This window comes from Mixophyes fleayi, chromosome 2, assembly GCF_038048845.1.
Source record: "Mixophyes fleayi isolate aMixFle1 chromosome 2, aMixFle1.hap1, whole genome shotgun sequence".
NCBI lineage: Eukaryota > Metazoa > Chordata > Amphibia > Anura > Limnodynastidae > Mixophyes > Mixophyes fleayi.
Genome location: NC_134403.1, coordinates 84694007 through 84707939, shown reverse-complemented (window position 1 = coordinate 84707939; position 13933 = coordinate 84694007). Strand labels below are relative to the sequence as shown.

Here is a 13933-nt window from a genome sequence, read left to right as displayed (position 1 = left end):
GGGCAGAGGGGGCATGTGTGAAGGTGCTGGGCAGAGGGGGGGCATGTGAGTTAGAAGTCTTTTCCCCACACGGCTCCTCCTCAGCCAACCATACCCTTACAACACTCACTATCTTTTCTTTGATATTCCCCATGACACGTGCTCATTATCTATTCCCTCACATGACCCGCTGCCTCAGTCCTGACACCATTTACCTCAAAATGAAAAGAGGCACCCTTTATATTAATATGTGTGTGTGAGGGGCCAGTGTATGTATATTATGTGTGTGTGTGAGGGGCCAGTGTATGTATATTATGTGTGTGTGAGGGGCCAGTGTATGCATATTATGTGTGTGTATGAGGGGCTGTTTGGGGGAGGGAGATAGGTTTATTTTTTAAATGGTAACACTATTAATTTAATGTTGGAGCTGGTTGGAGGGAAATAGGTCTATTTGTTAAATGTGTATGCTATTAATTTAATGTTTTGGTTGGAGGGAGTTCTACTTATAAAATGTGGGTGCTATATTGATTTAAAACTGGGGCTGGTTGTAGTTTACTAAATTTCATGTACCCATTTTTTTTTCCAAATAGGGCCTTCAACATTCCAGGATCCAGACAAGCAGCAGCTGATCTAAAGACAACAGCAGCCACAAACCGTGAAAGTGACGAGAACAGGTAGGAGAGAGCAGGGCATTCTGCCAACTATCCTGAATCTGGTGGGATTTATATTATGAGGAGGTCTGACTTGTTTAAATGTTGCACTATGGGATTCATGCAGAAGACTGACATATTAACATGATTATTGCATTCCAGCGCTTTTTCATGTTTCTGTAGGTAGAGGGCTGCAGTCAGTAACTGTAGTAGCGGACGGTCTGTGACGTGGTAGTGATAGGAGACTGCTGTTTTTTTATTACTGGGCTTGCTAACCATGAACTGCAGTTTCTTGACATGTTAATTATGATTAATACCTAAGTTTAATTAAAGATAAAGTACAATTTGTGTGAATTGAAAGGTAAGCAGTGGGGGAAGTGGGGTGTATATGGTAGTAGGCCATACCGCTACTTCTCATACTGCCTTCATTGTAAAATAATAAAATTCCATTCACTTGTTTACATTCTCATTACATTTTTCATACCGCCACTTCTAAACTTCCACTTCAACCACTGAGCTTAATATTCATTGTATGGAGTATATGACCAGCATAATTCAAAATTCTGGTAGATCCTTTGACAAAATATGAGGTCCATGGACATAATTCTTTAACTGCTGGGACCACAGTGTGATGCAGTGTAATGATAAAGGAGGGCACAGTGTGATGAGAGGGACAGTAATGAGGGGCCGCATGGTGATGCAGGAGGCGCAGCGTGATGTGCGGCGGCACATAGTTTACCCTTCTACTTAACTATAGGAGTATATGCTATGCTTAAAAAAATATAATGCTATGGATTGTTTCAGAGCGGCGGGGGTGGGGGGTTTGGCCCAAACCAATATCTTGCCTAGGGCACCATGAGGTCTAAATCCGGCTCTGTTTCCCATTCATTATTAAGTGTTCTCATTGAAATATTTCAAATTCACTTCTTCAAAATACCTATAACATGCAACCATAATGGCAACTTTGACATATTCTAAATCATTAGATCTCCCACATTAGGGACATTTATGTGTTTTGCTGCTGGAAATATTAAAATCAAATTATTTATATTTGATTTTATTTTTTGAAAACCAGACCAGATATGCAACAATATTAATAAGTTAAATAGGGATAGAAGTCTCTAACTATTTATTGGATTTCACAGCAAGTAAAATGCACATAGTTGCATTGATAAACTAAGAAAACTCAATGTCACGTTGTTGGTAACACAGTTGTCCATTTCAAAATTATGGAAGGCTTTCCAGCAATTTATTTAAAAGTTTACTTGATTATGTATCCTGGATAAGAAAATGTTTAACCCTAGAGTATTCAACAAGATCAGTTAAGTAAAGGGTCTGGATTGTAAATTTAAAGTAGTTCATGGGTGGATTGGCAGCATAAGGAATGCATTATGGTCAGCAGAGGCGGATTGGCCATATAACCTACCGGAACTTTTCCCAGTAGGCTGGTGGCCTCAGGAGGCCGTCTGATGTATTTTTTGAGGTTTAAATTTTTTTTTATAAAAAATTAATTATTTATGTGTAGCGCTGCTCTTCCCACCCCCCCTCCCGGACCATGTGTCGGAGGGTGGGTAAGTGGGTAGCTGGCCCTCCTCCAGGACCAGCCACCTTCATTAATGTGGCCAAGGATCTGTTGATCCGTCCCTCCCTCCCTCTTTCCCTTACCTCTATGGCTGGCTGCAGTCTCTGTACAGAGGTTACATGGGACATGCACCATGTGACAGGTGCCCTCCCATGTGTACAGAGATTAGTCTCCACAACAACTGCAGCAGCAGCTGTAACAAGGTAAGTGTGAAGGAGGGCAGGGGGGGGGCTGATGTGTCTGATGGAGGGCAGAGGGGGGGCTGATATGTGTGATGAAGGCAGAGGGGGGGGCTGATATGTATGATGGAGGGCAGGGGGATGGCTGATATGTGTGATGGAGGTCATAGGAGGGGGGCTGATATGTCTGAAGGAGGGCAGAGGGGGACTGCTATAATGTGTAAGGGAGTGGGTGGGGTCTTAATATATTGTGTGATATGAACGAAGAGAGGACGGTTGTCTTAATAGTACATGGGTGGGAAGTGGGCTATTAATTTAATGGTAGGATTTAGAATTTAATGAGTGCTATTATATTTGTGGGGGGGTGGTGGTGGGGCAATATTAAATATTGGTGGGGCTATTTAATTTAAATCTGGAGTCTATTAAATTAAGATAAGGTGACGGGATCTTAAATTTAGCGCTGGGGTGGTTTGGGGATATTAGTTGAATGTGGGGCTGAGTTTGGGGAGGAGGACTATTTATTAAATGTGAATATTATTTAATGCTGGGTATGGTTGTGGGAAATGGTTATATTAAACGTAAATGCTATTATTTTATTGCTGTGGCTGTTTGGAGGGAGGGAAATAGGTTTATTTATTAAACGGGAATACTATTACTTTAACGTTGGGGTCGGTTGGAGGGAAATAGGTCTATTTATTAAATGTGTATATTATTCATTTTATGTCAGGGCTAGTTGGAGGGAAATAGATCTATTTAATAAATGTGAGTACTATTACTTTAATGCTGGGGCTGGAGGGAGGCCTAATTATTAAATGTGGGTGCCATTAATTTAATGTCGGGACTGGTTGGACTTTTCTTAATTTCATTTACCGATTTTTATTTTTTTTTCCCAAATAGAGCCTCCAACATTCCAGGATCCAGAAAAGCAGCAACTGATCTAAAGAAACCAGCAGCCACAGGTGGTCAAAGTGAAAAGAACAGTGAAAGAAAGAGCAGGACAGTCTGCCAACTATCCTGCATGGTGGAGCAGTCCCGAATTTGGGTGTCTGTCAGGATTTTGTTAGACAAGGACAGTTGGGAGGTATGTCCTGCTTCACACTGTACTGCTCGTGAAAGCAGAGCTGTGTGTACCTAACAGAAGTGCCCACAGTTTTGCCTGTGTATTTGTTTAAAATTATCTAAAATGATAAGCCCCCTGTCTTAAGTGCACCGGGCCCCCCAGAGCCTTATTCCAGCTCTTGTGATACTTTAGTGGTTCTTGCATTGATTCCATTGCCTGTTTTCTACCATTGCACTAACAATATAATTAATCCTTCTGCTTTTGCACTTACTATATCGCCAGCAAGCCCTTGGAGTTGCTCTCCTCTTCACTTATGCCATTGTTGCCAACCCTCCCTGCAGTCTTATTAATTCAAATCACCCCCAATCACTGGGCACATTTAGGGCTCATACACAATTGTTACAAAACAAGTGTTTTCTTGCAGATGCTTGAAGCATTTCACCCTTGTGGTGATTGCACTGGATAGCCAGTAATTATAAGGATTATTTTTGATGCACTTTTTGACACACAATATACATTTTTATATATTAAACAGTAGAATGACTGGTAGTCTGCATCTCATTACATCAGGGGAAGATACAACAGTGCGGTGATGGGCTCATATGCTGCTCTATGTTTTGTTATAGTTAAACTTATTAAACAAAGTCAGATATGTTTCTAAGAAGGGAATATTAGAAGGATGTGTTAGTAGGCAACTAAACAAGTTTGAGCACAGAGGCATAAACCAGTCTCAGATAGTGCAAAATGATTCATGTATTTTTATAACCCAGGACTGGCAGCTTTTGCCCTGCATTGCTTTAGAAATGACCCACTGTGTCTTAAGTCATCACAAATAGGTTTTCCTAAATGTTATTACAACCAAATTCCAGTAGATTTAAATCCTGCCTACTTTTGTGTTGGCCCCACCTACAGTTGATTTGGTCCCACCCAGATGAGGCCACTTCAAGAATTTTTTCCAGGGCCACTTTAAGTTCCCAACCCGCCCCTGATGGCCAGGGTGACTGAGAGGGGGGGAGCAGGTACAAAGTACCGGGGCCCTGACATGCCTGCGTAGGGAAGAGCCACCAACCTGGTGAGGTCACATCCCCTTCAGCAGCTATAGAAGATGCCCAAAGAAGTTGCTGTATTGGAGCCCGAAATTCCTTTTGGCAGCCCTGATTATGGTTAGCGTGATATAGGATTGGGTTGTAAGGGGCACAGTATAGTTAATCCATTTCAAATTGCGGGCATAATAGGTACATTTAACAAAAAATTATCTTGATTACACCCTGCACACACCCAGGCAAAATGATTGCAGCATTCCACCATTTTTGCACCCTTAGATGTTTTGACTATATCAGACATCTAATGCATATAACACAGTGAAAAAGGTTAAATGTCACAAATGGTTAACACATTTCCACTTTCTATTCTACCCTAAACTTCCATGATGTTTCTAATAGGACTAGAAAAGCAAAATTAAAGAAGTAAAAATAAGTCACCTGTATTTCTAACAGTGGTTGATACCCACTTGGCAGCAGAGCTCACACTTTCGCTGTCAGTAATTTCCAGGATTACAGTCTGCAGTCTGCTGGAGGTCTCCTTCTTCAGGTTCTCAGCCCCTGTCTCAGTCAGACAAGCAGCCAGAACTCTCATTCCACGTCTGTCCAGCTGCCTCGCCAGCAGGTTCCCAAATCCTGAGTCACATCCAGTAATGAATACATATTTATCTGACAGATTCTCCAGTATCTGACTCTGTCTGTACCATCTGTACAGGAAGATCAGAGCCAACACCACCAGCAGAGGGAGCCACATCATGAAACGTGCAATTTTATCCTGAAACATGATATTTTTTTATTAATGTATTTTATTTATATTATACTGTGTATTTTAGCCAACAAATAAAAATAAAACATCAAATGTAAAACAAAATCGTTTATATTTTTAGGTTCAATTCTGTATCAGTAGTACAACCAGAGGCTTAACTACAACTTTGAGGACAACATAGCAACATTTTATAGGGACTACCAAGGTTTCTAGGTAGGCACACCCTTCCTCTCCCAGAGTTAGAAGTCACACAGTAGATAGCTCTTTAAGTTCCCTGCTGACCGTGGAATCTGCAGAGGGCAGCGGGCCCTCGAGCAGCACAGGTGAAAGATACACTTTGCCAGTAGCAGTGAGAATTTTTTTGATGTCATTGCACTTTTTTGGAATAAAAATATCTCACCATTTCACTTATTTAACATATACAGTAGTGGTATTTTGGAATTAGAACCACCAATCTCTGAACTTCTTAACGCTTTCTGTAGTGTTGGGTATTATTGTCTGGAGATAACCAGAACATTTCTAAGGGGGCTCATAATTTGAAAGAGGGGACTATCATCACTCAAATGAGAGGTCTCCATAGTTTATTGGAGCCATGATGCTCATTACCAAACATTTTCCTCATTCTGGCCTCCTTAATGTTTTCTGATTACACAAAAAATAACTTCTGTAGGGCCTTATAGTTTGAAAGAGAGGGTCCCTTCTTGAAATGAGGTATCCCTGAGTGTGTAGGTCTCAGGATGGGTAGATATGGTTCTTTTAGTGCCTTTCCCCCATTCTCTGTAATACAGATTTTTTTTTGTAGTGCAATGGTCTAGTTCCACCACCTCAATGACTTCATTGTTCACCAGCACGATGATGCCATCACTCTGTTGCCTCTTTCCTCAGGCCCCGGCTGGTAGAAAAATGCTAGGGGAGGGGGAGAGAATAGGTCATAAGGACAAGTGGGAATAGCACCTATAATCAAAAGTCCCACTGCATCAGGGACCACTGTGCACCTGTAACCAGGAATCAGGGGGGGTGATGAATAAACATAGTATATATCACTTTTCATAATTCACACTCCATTTTTCATCTATTTTCTAAAAGCCTTTGTGCACTGGGGCTTTGAATAGCAGAGGAAACAATGACTTGCCATACACCTATCTATCTGCTTCTGATTTAAAGGGATTTATAGGTCTATTTATACTATAGAGGAATTGCCCACACTGTTATAGGAAACATAACAGTATAAATAGAATATAAATAGAGCTTGCATCTGTTTATTTTTCATTCAATTTCGCGTGTTCCTCCACTTAGAAGCAAAAGGCCAGTCGTTTGTATTTTTGCCAAGCTTGTTCCAGTGGAGTTATTATGGGGTTCTTGGGACTGAACAACAGAAGATTTTCCAAGCCATTTTGGCATATTATGGGGTCCTTTTGAACTATTTTGGGCTTTATTTTTTTTTAACTACACCTGGACCTGAAATGGTATTTATGTTGAACAGCTACAGGACCCTTTGCTTTTGTTTTGGGTATGGTTTCAAGCCTTATTGAATTGAAAGCTTAGAAGATTGGATCCCATTCAAATGATGACATCTGATGGTAACTATTTGGGATTTTATTGTGTTTAATTAAGCGATGTGGTTCTAAAAAGGGAGTTGTGCTTTATTGAAGCTTTTTTTTTATTTTTTATAAACTAATGCAGTGTTTTATTTAATATTTTATTTTGTGGTGCTACAGGACACAGCGGGCCCTGGGTGTCAGGGTATGGTGGCACTTGTGCTTCTCCAAGTGCCAGCATGTCCTGGCTGCCATGATATGCTGGTGCTTGTAGTTCTACAAGTCTGGTTTTATTTATCCTGTCCTAACTTCTCACTATAATAGCTTGCAAATATAATTTTACCTCCACACAACAGGTCATAAGCTTCCCTTCATCTGCATACCACTCATGCCTCTTGTAAGTATGATATTAGAGAAAATATGATATGATATTTTCTTGTGTCCTTATTTCACTAGCTTGTCATTAACATTTAACCCAACTGCCTGGCTCAGCAGTCGAGATGTCTGAGTTTGTTGCATTTCAATGAAGAGATATTTTCAAAAACTTCAACTTTTGTTACCAGTACCATAAATTGATACAGGGTGCTCATAAGTAACAACGGGTCTGGACTCTATTATCTACAAACACCACCCTGGGTAGAATAGATGAGTTTAACAAAATCAAAGGGATACATTTATTCAGATTCAGTTTTAAGGTTTTAACCCCTGGTTGTACCAAGCACCTCTGAGCCACATCAAGCTATTACTAGGAATTCATTCAAAAACACATATTTGCAGTTTTATAGCTTGCATATGACACTCATTAAAGTAAAGAAACAAAAGTCTTAAATGAGGTTAAATAGTGTCATGTGCTATGATTGGTTCATAAGTTGACTTGTTTAAGTACAAGTATATAAGTGACACACATAATCATTTTTGAACTAACGCCAACAATATACTGGATATTAACGAGCAAGTAAAGCCAGTATTTAACTTTAATATACATAAAAAGTCTCTTCTCAATCCTCCCACCCCAAACCCTCCGACTACCAACAGTGCCCAGGATCAGACAGAAATGGTATCAGCTCCCTCGACAAGCAATCAGCTCAATTCCTTTGTAGCACCCTCTGACACTCTCTCTTCATTTGATCCCACAAATGAAGAGGAAGTTTCTACTCTCTTCTCGTCTTCCTACTGTACCTCCTGTCCTCTTGATCCCATTCCCTAACAAATTGGTATGTCCCTGTCTCCTGTGCTTATTCCACCTCTAACTAAAATCTGTAATCTCTCTCTCTCTACTGGTATTTTTCCATTACTATTCAAGCATGCAGTGATTACTCCTATTTTGAAAAAACTAAATTCTGACCCAACCTTTCTCTAAAATTACTGCCCATCTCTTGGCACCCATGCCCCTCCAAACTTCTCGACAGAATAGACTACACTCACCTCACACACTTTCTTACAGCAAACAAGTTACTGGATTCTCTGTTCAGGCTTTCACTCTCAACACTCCACAGAGACTGCGCTGACCAAGGTTGTCAATGATTTGATCACAGTAAAAAATGAAGGCCATTACTCTCTAATAATTCTCCTGGATCTCTCTGCTGCATTTGACACTGTTGACCTCTCTCTCCTCATACAAAGGCTACAATCAATAGGTCTTGAAGGCACTGTCCTATCCTGCTTCTTATTCTACCTATCTAATCGCTCTTTCAGTGTTAATTTCTCTGGATCCACCTCTGCTCCACTTCCTTTATCAGTTGGAATATCACAAGGCTCAGTCCTAGGTCATCTGCTATTCTCTATCTATAACACTTCTCTTGGAAAACTAATAAGCTCCTTTGGATTTCAGTAACATATCTATGCGGATAATACACAAATCTATATATCATCTCCTGATCTTTCACCATCTGTATTGTCTCACGTTACTGACTGTCTTTCTGCCATTTCATCTTGGATGTCTGCTTGCCAACTCAAACTCTATATCTAAATCATGTTACATATATCTAAAGAACATTTCCAGAATACACACATATCTCACACAAGACACTTCAAAAACCTTAATTCATGCATTCATCTCCCTCATCGACTATTACAATTCCCTCCTTGCTGGTCTTCCCAAAATCAGACTTGAACCCCTACAATCTATTTTGCACGCAGCGGCTAGATTGATTTTCCTTGCAAACCGCTCATCATCTGTTGAGCCACTCTGTCAGTCTCTACATTGGTTACCTATATTTCAATAAATCCAATATAAAATTCTTCTACTAATATACAAGGCAGTGAACAAAATTGCAACGACATACATCTCCTCACTTGTCTCAAGATATCACCCAACTCGACACCTCCATTCTGCATAAGATCTGCGTCTCTCCTCCGCTCTCATCACATTCTTCCATTCCCGGTTACAGGAATTTTTTCGGGCTGCAGCCACTTCGTGGAATTCCCTCCCTTGCACAGTAAGACTTTCCTCTAGTCTTCAAATCTTCAAGCATTCTCTGAAAACCCACCTCTTCAGACAAGCTTATAATATTCCTCAACCAGCATTTTAATCTCCCTAGGTTACCCTATTGCCACCCTCTACACAGCTAACACAAGACAACAACCCTCTCACCAACATTGCTGTGTGACTGATCACACAGCCCACTGAACACTTTTTACCTTTGCATTCTAGCTGTTCCAATGTGCAATATGATGTAGGACATGCCCCTGTTTTTCCATCTCCCATTGTCCCATAGATTGCAAGCTTGCAAGCAGGGCCCTCTTACCTCTCTGTCTGTATGTATTATCCAGTATTGTCTTATAAATGTTTGCTCCCAATTGTAAAGCGCTACGGAATTTGCTGGTGCTATATAAATAAATGTTGATGATGATTGTGTCTTATCGAGGTGACTGATATACATTAAATAACTGAAGAGTTTATACTTAGCTAATGCTATCTTACTCCTCTGCAGAAGGTTGTAATATTAGGAGGGAAATCCTTCTAAAACTATACTGACAGGTGACCGTCTGTCTGTACTTGGGTTCTATCTTTGACATACAATGATGCAGTTGCAGTAGCAAAAGCAGAAAGATGTTGTCCTCCAATGAAATGTACATAACTGCAGGGGCACCCCCAACTAGGTTAGTGCTGTCAGACCTGTGTCTGTCAGATGATATACCATTGGCAGGATCTGGGGGAGACAACAATACGATGCTTCCAACTTTGTGGCAACATTTTGGGGAAGGCCGTTTTCTCCTCCAACATGACTGTGCCCAAGTACTGAAAGCAAGGACTACAAAGACATGGTTTGATGAGTTTGGTGTGGAAGAACTTGACTGGCCAGCACAAAGTCCTGACCTCAACCCCTTCGAACACCTTTGATTGTGAGACAGGCCTTCTCATCCAACATCAGTGCCTGACCTCATAAATGCTCTACAGAATAATTGGGTACAAATTCCCACAGAAACACTCCAACATCTTGTGGAAACACTTCCATGAAGAGTGGAAGCTGTTATCGCTGCAAAAAGGGGACCAACTCCATGTTAAAGTATATGTGTTTGAATAAAATTTCATTACAGTCCCTGTTGGAGTAATTAGCAAGCATCCGAATATTTTGTCCATATAGTTTGTCTCAGGCTTAGATTGTTTAATGCTGCAGATACAATGTGTCAAATGTCTTCATTTTTCACGCAAGTGTGAAGTGTCATGTAATTTCCTTATTTAATTTTGTAACCCTATGTTAAGTGTATCCAGCCAAATAGCTACTTCAGTCAAGCCATTCCGTGGTGTAATCAAGGTAACAAAGACAGTGGGCCTGAGTCATTAAGGAGAGCAAAGCAAAAAAAGGAGTAAGTTTGCTCCTGGACAATCCATGTTAAATTGCAAGGGGTGCAAATTAGTTTATTATTTTACATATAAGTTAATTACTGGCTATTTTTTCATGCAGCACACAATTTCTTGATAGCTTTATTTTCACACTGAAATTTAAAGCTGATCTAGGACATGCCCTATCCCAACTATAAATCTGTCCCCACATTTTAAATGTACCTCCCCTCAAATGCAACATGGTTTTGCCAAAGTGCAAAGTTACTCCTTTTTATGCTTTTCTCTCCATAATGACTCAGGCCCAGTATGTATAACAGTTAAAGGGTCCACTGATAGACCCATGATGAAAGGGGGAGGATTGGGACATATTGACCCTACTCCTTGTGTAGACAGCCTGAATATAAGGAAACCAGAATGTCACTAGATTCATTCGAGCTTGGAGGATCCTGGTGTACAACCCTCCCAGGACAGTGTCTGTGTGCGTGAGTGCTGACTGCAAGAGGCTGCTGGAGGGTACACACTTTATCCTATACTTTGTGAACATCTTATAGTGTTGTGCTGTAGTAATAAAGCCTTATTTTAGATATATTCTGGTCTACCTGGGTGAGTTGAATCTCACGGAGGGTAACCACCATCCCAGCTAACGGTGGTTTTCTCACAGCAGCGGTAGAATATCAGAAACCTTCTTAAAAAAATAAACCCGCTAATGATAGTTTCCTTGTGATTTTTGTGCTAAGCAAAAAAAGTTATTGCTATCTCCAGTTTGAATGTAATATGGAGACTAGAGTTTGGATTTTGTATTGCGCACAATCTTTTTTAAAAAAATTTTTTTATATAGTCTGAATCCTAAAATGCATATCTATGCACAGTTTTACGGAATTCTAACTTGTGAAAAAGCCAGACTGCCCTTCTGTAACATAGGGCTTAATAACAGTAATCCAGGCATGACACTGGGCAGGGTATATTTAAGTGTTAAATTAAATATCTCACTTTGCTAAGTAGTATAAAGGTATAACGCTTGTGAGTTATTGGATGATATCTGGTCTCTATGGGAGTATAATTCATTAGGAACAATGTTTTAAATAACTGACTTTTACCTGTTGTGTACTAATATAAGCATAAAAACAAGTATACAGGCTATTCTTTACAGTATTTGTCAAGCTCTCTTTCACATAAACAAACCTCCCAATTGTCCCGATTTTAGCGGGACAATCCTGATTCTAGGATTCTGTCTCTCTGTGTTGCCCGGGAATATGTTTGACCTGTGAGTGGGAACATGGGGGAGAAGGGAGATGTTGTGACATTGCCATGCACCCTGTCCCACTGCCGGGGACTGAAATGTTGGGAGTTATGCATAAAATTAAGAGTGCTAGATTTTTTAATTTACCATTTTATACATATATCTGACTTTCTTTTGTTCTTATTGAGTATTTGTGCTTTTTTTTTTATTTGCAGTATTTTTACGGCTTCAAACATAACTTTCAGATATAGAGCACAGTCAGAACCAGCGCTACTATTAATCAAAGCTAGGCAGTTGCCTAGAGCACCAACTGCAGTGTGGGTAAACTCACCCCAGCCTGTGCTGCAGGGATTCTTGTCCAGGCAATAAAAAACTCAAGAACAGAGGTTTAAACAGCCTTATGACAGCAAGAACTGCTCCCAGTTGTCAACACTGGGACAAAAAGAATTACGGGACAAAAAGAATTACAGCTCTGGTGGGGGTGATTTTTCCCAATCTGCTGGGTGCCAAGTCATGGGAACCCCACAATTCTGCTAGTTTGGGTGGGAGGGATGATTTTGGTTGAAAATTACTTTATATGCTACTGTTTAATTCAGGTGTATCAGGTGTGTCATTCCAGTAAAACAAATTAAGCAAGGGAAAGAGTTCCAGTAGGAAAACATAAGACTATTGTAAGTAAATTGGGATAGATTGGAGTCTTAAAGCTAAGGTCAAGAAAGGCTGTTAACCCTTCAGTTTAAATTACGTTGTGTAGAACTCACCTCTATTTAGTGGATTTCGTGCAGCACAGGTAAGGTCCAATTCACTGTAGTAAGAAAGCGTGTGATCTCCTAAAAATGACAGTCTAATTTACAAGAGGAATGGGAGGAGAACAAATCAAGACTGCACGGACAAAACGGGACGGACCTGTCTGTGCAGTTCTACCAGTAAAACAATCAGGCATTTTAATCATGATTTTTGTGATTTATGCTTTGTAGATAATGTGCATAACACAGTTATGCTTTTACAATCTCATTGTGTTCTAAATTTATTTTTTATATGGCTTTATTAAAGGAAAATTCAATTGAAGTACAAACAGTTTTACTGCATATTGCTGATACAAAAGGCATGATTGAGAGTTTACCATAATTAAGACAAGCAGCTTGGATGCCCTAAGCCTGCTAGTATAATCATTCTTTAAAGGGGCAATTCAATAATAAAAATGTAATACCAGCAAGCCGCCACCCTGTCAGAGCGGCTGACATTCTCTTAGTTTGGTCTCGTGAGATTACTAAATCTCATGAGACCAGACTAAGTACAGACCCCTCCTGCACTGACAGGGCAGCTAACTGTAAGTGCATATGGTGCCGGCTGCCTGTTAATAGAAAAAAACAAAGAATTTCTTCAGTGACTGCTGGAGGCTGAAAATAAAGAGGAGCAAGGCCAGAAGAGAGGAAGATAAGTTTGACCTACTGCTTATCAGGAGGGAGGAGGTGATAAACTCTCTGGGTAGGAAGGGTTGATGACTGGGGGGGGGGTCACATTGGCCACAGGTTGTTGATAGCTGAAGGGGGAATAAATTGGGCTCTGGGGGTATGAAGAAATGACTAGAAGGTGGTGTGGAGGTGACGAAATGGCTAGTGGGGGCATTCATGAGGATGCTTTGTGGTTTCAGCAGTCACTAAAATGCTAAATACTAGTCAGATGGGGCTGGTAGATGTTAATATATGATCATAAATAATTTCCATATCATTTTATAAACTGCAGATTGTAGATGCTTCCCATTGACATATTGAGCCTTAACTAAACTTATACTAAAATAAAGACACAGGCCTGATTCATTACTGATCTTATCTGCCGTTTTCTGCGGATCTTGCGAAAATCTTCTCTGTGCATGCCCAGAAAAAGGAGATAAGAAAGAAAATCCATTCAGTATGCTAAGAATTTCATAACGTAAGATGAAAATCCTTCTTAACTGCACTTAAGAAGTTCTCCAAACACTTAAGAAAAAAGGGTTGGGAATGGGCGGAGATCCCTAATGTGTTAAGAAGCGTAGGCGTTTGTTTGTACTGACCTAAGAAGAGTATGCGTTTACCTCCGAATCCATTAGATAAATAAGAAGAAATGCTTAGA

The 13933-nt window shown here is 40.2% G+C and overlaps 1 protein-coding gene across 1 annotated transcript in view; it reads right to left on the bottom strand.

The window, feature by feature from the left end:
• Window positions 1-12664, bottom strand: part of LOC142141211 (retinol dehydrogenase 7-like) — a 52441-nt gene extending 39777 nt beyond the window's left edge. The window contains exons 1-2 of the mRNA XM_075199433.1: window positions 12583-12664; window positions 4932-5265 (exon numbers count right to left, since the gene is read on the bottom strand). Of these exons, the coding sequence (XP_075055534.1) occupies window positions 4932-5247 (316 nt within the window). The 5' untranslated portion in view covers window positions 5248-5265; window positions 12583-12664. The remainder of the gene's footprint in view (window positions 1-4931; window positions 5266-12582) is intronic.
• Window positions 12665-13933: the final 1269 nt, after the last annotated feature.